Raw genomic sequence first — 6,000 nt, 5'->3', positions numbered from 1 at the left:
GTCTGCATTTTCAACCGAGAGAAACATGTGCTGCAAATGGGGCGCACAGTTAGGCTACTCATGCGTCCAGTTCCTTTCTAGGTTACTTGAAAGCACCCTTTGATTTGCTGACCGCCAACCTTTAAAAATACATTGCAACTTTAGAAATGACACACCGAGGAGAAACCAAGGGCAACGCAAACTACAATTCACTGGGTTGATTTGCAACAATATAGTGTTCGTTTAGGGAACACAGTTACATTTAGGAGGACACACACACCGATATACTGTTGCTGAAGTGAAAGCATATCTTATATCAAAGTAAAATGAACTAGCTTGTCTGTTTCTTGTCGAAACGGTGCGTTTTCTAGCCGAACCCCCCTTGTTGCGTTTGGTACAGTCCACTGCTCCTTTTGATCACTCCAGTATCGGATCTAGAGCACAGCACAACATGTTGAAGACCGTATGTTCCAGGGCGCAGAGCGAAACTTTAACTTTGGCTCGTCGTATCAGCGGGGACTAAATACCAAAATACAGCCATGCTATGAATATAGTTATGAGTTCAGTCTTTGTTGATTTGAAGGCTCTTCTTTGATTTTTCGACAATACCGAAATATTTGCAGCAAATAAGAAAGAAAAAGACTGACCGAGAGCGAGCGAGAGAAGGGAATCAAAGATGCAGGTCTCTGTGGTGCTGTGTAGCATGTTAACTTTCTTTCTTCGCAGTCAAGGTAAGTTGCATTTTAACATGTCATCTCGTAAAAAACGTCACCGTATCTTGGAGCCACTGTTTAATATCTGTCTGCGGGAGGATGATTCGAAGAGTGAATGTTATGTTATCCAAACAACCGTGTCGTTTTTTGTTTTCTTTCAGCCCTCAATTCTAGTCCATTGCTTTGAAATACGCATGAGTTTCATAACAACAAAAGTTAATGTTTTGCATAAATTTAGACAGAATAATTGTGGGAATAACTTTTTTTTATGTGACATGATGCAGCCCTATCAAAATACAATCGGAATAATGGATCTCATTGCACAAAGACTGATGGGTCCGTCAATCAGGCGTCACATGAGCCTTCTAGCCTGACAATGCGAAGCCTAAGGCAAATACGTACATTTTAGGCCATTGGTGGAATAGTGATTTTTGCTTGCTTTGTTTTTGAAAGACCAAAAAATAGCCTATAGGCTATTGCAGACTTTTTTCCCCCCTGCATCACTCGCATTGTTTACAGTCTGTCAATGTTTTTGTTGTCGGTTTACACATTGCCGCTAGCCTATACTTGAGCGAAGATTAAATCCTTGGCACGGACCTACTCATCCTCGGCACAGGTTTAATTTAACTAGAGTATGCACGTCTTCAATTTGCCTTCAATTCCTGACAGCCGCTATTTAAAACAGCAGAAGCGTATACCTTTTACACGTTCAATCAGCCGCATACCGATCATATGACTGTGGATGTCTGAATGATGGACATGTCTAGAATGTATCATATTTAACCATCTACAGAACATCATGTATTTATATGTATTAGGATCCCCATTAACCGCTGCCAAGGCGGCAGCTACTCTTTCTGGGGTCCAAACAGGATTAAAACAAGTAGGCCTACATCACGACGAAACATAACAGCCTACATCCTAAAAAAAATAAATCATAATGCAAGACTATTTATTACATTGTTACTCTATTATTACAAATGTACAATACACCAATATTACAATGTGTGTGTGTCACAGCCCATGTTGTGCCATGAGGTGTTTTATCTTTTTTTTGTTAAAATCTGATTTTACTGCTTGCTTGAGTTACTTGATGTGGAAGAGTTACATGTTGTCATGGCTCTATGTAGTTCTGTGTGTTTCCCAGAGTCTTTTCTGGACTTGGTGACTGTGAAAAGACCATGTCTTGTGGGTCATGTATGGGTGTCTTAACTGTGTGTTAAGTGTTCAACATGTCAATACCACTCACAAAGTCAAGCAGTGATGCGGTCAATCTCTCCTCTACTTTGAGCCAGGAGAGATTTACATGCATGTCATTGATGTTAGCTCTTCGTGTTCATTTAAGGGGCAGCCATGCTGCTCTGTTCTGGGACAACTGTTGTTTGCCTTTCTTTGTGGCAGTATGACTGGGCAGTAGTCCAGGTCTGATAAAACTAGGGCCTGTAGGACTTTTTGTTGTTGATTGTGATGTCAAGAAAGCAGAGCAGTGCTTTATCACTGCCAGACCTCCCCCATCTTAGCTACCTTTTCATCAATATGTTTTGACCATGTCAGTTTAAAATACAAGGTTACACCAAGCAGTTTAGTATCAACTTGCTCAATTGCCACATTATTCATTACAATATTTAGTTGAGGTTTCGGGTAGAGCTGTCCCCGACTACAAAAAATCTTTGTGAGTCGTCTTTTCTTTCAACCAATTGATTGGTCGAAATGTTCAAAGCTGTATTTTAACGTATAGCCACACCCTATGTGGAAATAGGCTGCACCAGGGGGAGTGCCAGTTTGTCTTACCATTTCTACTGATTTGCAGTTTAATTATTATTTTCTTTGCACATTTTCATGGATCATTTTAATTTGTAATAGTCTTTCTCAAAAATCATTATCATGTGGTTAATCTAAACTCTATCTAAATCTACATGAAAATGATACAAAAATATTGCCATTGCCAGCTATGTAAAAATTGCAGCCTGCAGGTTGAACATGTCTTGATAAGAATACATATCCGATAAATCACATTGGCTATGCATGGCCTGTCTGCAACAAACTTGAAACATTGTATAAACTATCAACTGTGTCCGGTCCGACCACGCTAGCAAACTTGCCACGTTGTATGAAATGTTCTGGGCCCTCACAGTTGTCCCACACCAGTGAGCTCGGGACAGACAAAGCTGAAGGTTATTTTGCAAGGGATAAGAAGTAATCGGGTATTTTATGACGTTTCCATCGGATCAGAGCATTACATTTTTCCCTTTCATGACGAGTGGCTATCAAAAGGGAAAGAGTTGAACATAATTGTAAAACACATTGAGGAACTATCGTCCTTCTCAATGGATTCTAAGAACAAACTTTGTTTACTTGCTGTTTTGAGGTTAAAAAAAAAATTAGAAGGTCCATAACTCATTAGTTGTGGTGAGTTAATAAAATTTGAAATACTATCAGACAACCCCAAATGGGCACATTTATAGGCCTACATTTGCACGCAGGCCAGATAGCCTAGGCCTACTTCTATATGCGGAATCAAGTGCACATCCTTACTCAACATTGACAGGAGCGCTCCAAACAAAAAGCAATGAATAAATTGACAACTCGTAAATGGAATGAAATAAAGCAAAACTTGTTTCTCACAAGTGTAGCATAGGTTGTGAGCTCTGCAAACAATGTGTCCACTCAAATAATGACAACGGTAAATGACTAATAATGTATTGAATGCATTAACAGGAATTACCATAACCAAACAAACATTGTAGATTACAAATTATGGGAATTAATGGTACGTGTAGGCTACTACTGGTGATACAGTATATGGAATGGGAAATTGATAGACAGTAACAATCTAACAATTCACACAATGAATGTAAACAAAATGGCGGGAGAGAGAGCATTCTGTAGAGAGAAGTGTCTTGTGCATCTTGGCCGCACTACCCTTCTTCTTGAACCATAGCATCCCCATGGCCTCCACAATGGATTAGTCCACTGAGACAGGTGCAACTCAGATGGGGGTCAGCCCTAGGTTTAGGGTTTAACTAATGTTTATCCCAAATACAATTATTTTAGTTTTGGATATACACTACATCACCATGTGGAAACCTGCTACTCATTCCAAAATCATGGAAATTAATATAGAGTTGGTCCCCCTTTTGCTACTACAACATCCTGCACTCTTCTGGGAAGGCTTTCCACGAGATGTTGGAACATTGCTGGGGACTTGCTTTCATTCAGCCACAAGCATTAGAGGTCGGGCACTGATGTTGAAAAACAGACCCAGACCATTATTCCTCCTCCACTAAATTTTACAGTTGGCACTATGCATTGGGGCAGATGGTGAAGCGTGATTCATCAATACAGAGAACTTGTTAACTCTGCCCCAGAGTCCAATGGCGTTGAGCTTTACACCACTCTAGCCCATGCTTGGCATTGCCCACATTGATTTTAGGCTTGTGTGCTGCTCGGCAAAGGAAACCGAATTCATTAAGCTCCCGATGAACAGTTCTTGTGCTGACGTTGCTTCCAGAGGCAGTTTGGAACTCTGTAGTGAGTGTTGCAACCGAGAACAGGCGATTTTTTACATGCTACGCGCGTCAGCACTCAGCGGTCCGTTCTATGAGTTTGTGTGGCATACCACTTCGCAGCTGAGCCATTGTTGCTACTAGACTTTTCCTCTTCACATTAACATCACTTACAGTTGACCAGGGCAGCTCTAGCAGGGCAGAAATGTTATGAACTGACTTGTTGGAAAGGTGGCATCCTATGACATTGCCATGTTGAAAGTCACTGAGCTCTTCAGTAAGGTCATTCTACTGACAATGTTTGTCTAAGGAGTATGCATGGCGGTGTGCTCGATTTTATAAACCTGTCAGCAATGGGTGAGGCTGAAATAGCCGAGTCCACTATTTTGAGGGGGTGTCCACATACCTTTGTATGTGTATATATAGTGTATTTTGGACGAGCATAGGCTATTACTTGCCATCCATTCTAATAGCTGGTGTGTATAATGGTGTGTATAATGCTGAGTCATCACCGTACATACTGTAGACATATTGGCTTTACTCAGTGCTAGTGGTAAGTATTTATTAAAAATAGAGAAAGGTAAGGGGCCATGACGGTTACCATGAGGTATGCCAGACTCTACCTGGTTTATGTTAGAGAGGATACCATTAAAGATAGATCTGTAACTCTCGATCCACAACATAGCAGAGAATGTAAAGCCATAACACACGTTTTTCCAGCAGCAGACTATTATTGATAATGTCAAAAGCTGTACTGAAATCTTAACAAAACAGCTTCCACAATCTTTTCATTATCAATTTCTTTCAGCAAATCATAGGTCATTTGTGTTAGTGCCGTAGATGTTGAATGCCCTTCCCTATAAGAATGCTGAAAGTCAGTTGTTAATTTGTTTACTGTGAAAAAGCATTGTCTCTGGTCAAACACAATTTTTTGTTTTGTTTAGCAGGCTGCTTGGTCGGTAGCAGGCTGCTTGGTCGGCTGTTTTAAACCAGTAAAGGTTGCTTTGCTTTTCTTTGGTAACGGAATCACTTTTGCTTTCGGGCATTTCCATCAAGAAGGAACTTTGAGCACCAACATATCAAATTCATGTCTCTCGTTCACATTCACTTGTAAATGTCAACTCACCAAAATGTTTATTTGGTAACCTATATATATATATATGCCTATATATGTATAACTTTATGAGCTGGATTGTCTGTCTTTGCAATTTGTTTATTTTAGTTTAGCTCATTAGCATATTTAGCTAGCAGCCTCTATGGACATTTGCTATTAATTGTGCTAATTTTGTAAGCATTCTGGTAGACTCCCAATCCCAGATTGACGATATGAAAATCTAAATACCACCCAGCCCTAATTCTGTTACCAAATTAGTAATGTAATTACAAACAAAGTATTACTGCAACTGAATTAGCAACACTGTGAAGTCATAATAGTCACGAACCACAGTTGGGTCACCTGCTTCCAATGGCATACTGTTTTTATTTTATTTTACTTGGCAAGTCAGTTAAGAACAAATTCTTATTTTCAATGATGGCCTAGGAACAGTTTCTTAACTGCCTTGTTCAGGGGCAGAACGACAGATTTTTACCTTGTCAGCTCAGGATTTGATCTTGCAACCTTTCATTTACTAGTCCAACGCTCTAACCACTAGGCTACCTGCTGCTCATAACTGTGGTTAAACCAAGAGTGTTACAAGTTATTTTGGACTGCCCATCCATTTCTCTCTGCTTCTCTCTCAAGTTAATGGAGCTCTAGCGTTTACTGACAGCTACCCATGAGCCCCCTCTCTTTCAATTTACTG

The 6,000-nt window shown here is 40.1% G+C and overlaps 1 protein-coding gene across 4 annotated transcripts in view; it reads left to right on the top strand.

Annotated features, from left to right (window-relative positions):
* Nucleotides 1-416: 416 nt before the first annotated feature.
* lrp4 (low density lipoprotein receptor-related protein 4) overlaps nt 417-6,000 on the top strand; it is a 221,155-nt gene continuing 215,571 nt past the window's right edge. For 2 of the 4 annotated variants that reach the window (XR_010456573.1, XM_064974757.1), the window contains exon 1: nt 417-710. Coding sequence is in view for 3 of the 4 variants with exons in the window: in XM_064974757.1 (XP_064830829.1) it covers nt 656-710 (55 nt within the window). In the remaining variant the exon portion in view is untranslated. The remainder of the gene's footprint in view (nt 711-6,000) is intronic. The other 2 variants (XM_064974743.1, XM_064974734.1) reach the window with 1 other exon arrangement.

Source organism: Oncorhynchus masou, chromosome 1, assembly GCF_036934945.1.
Source record: "Oncorhynchus masou masou isolate Uvic2021 chromosome 1, UVic_Omas_1.1, whole genome shotgun sequence".
Taxonomy (NCBI): domain Eukaryota; kingdom Metazoa; phylum Chordata; class Actinopteri; order Salmoniformes; family Salmonidae; genus Oncorhynchus; species Oncorhynchus masou.
This window is presented reverse-complemented; position numbering and strand designations above follow the sequence as displayed.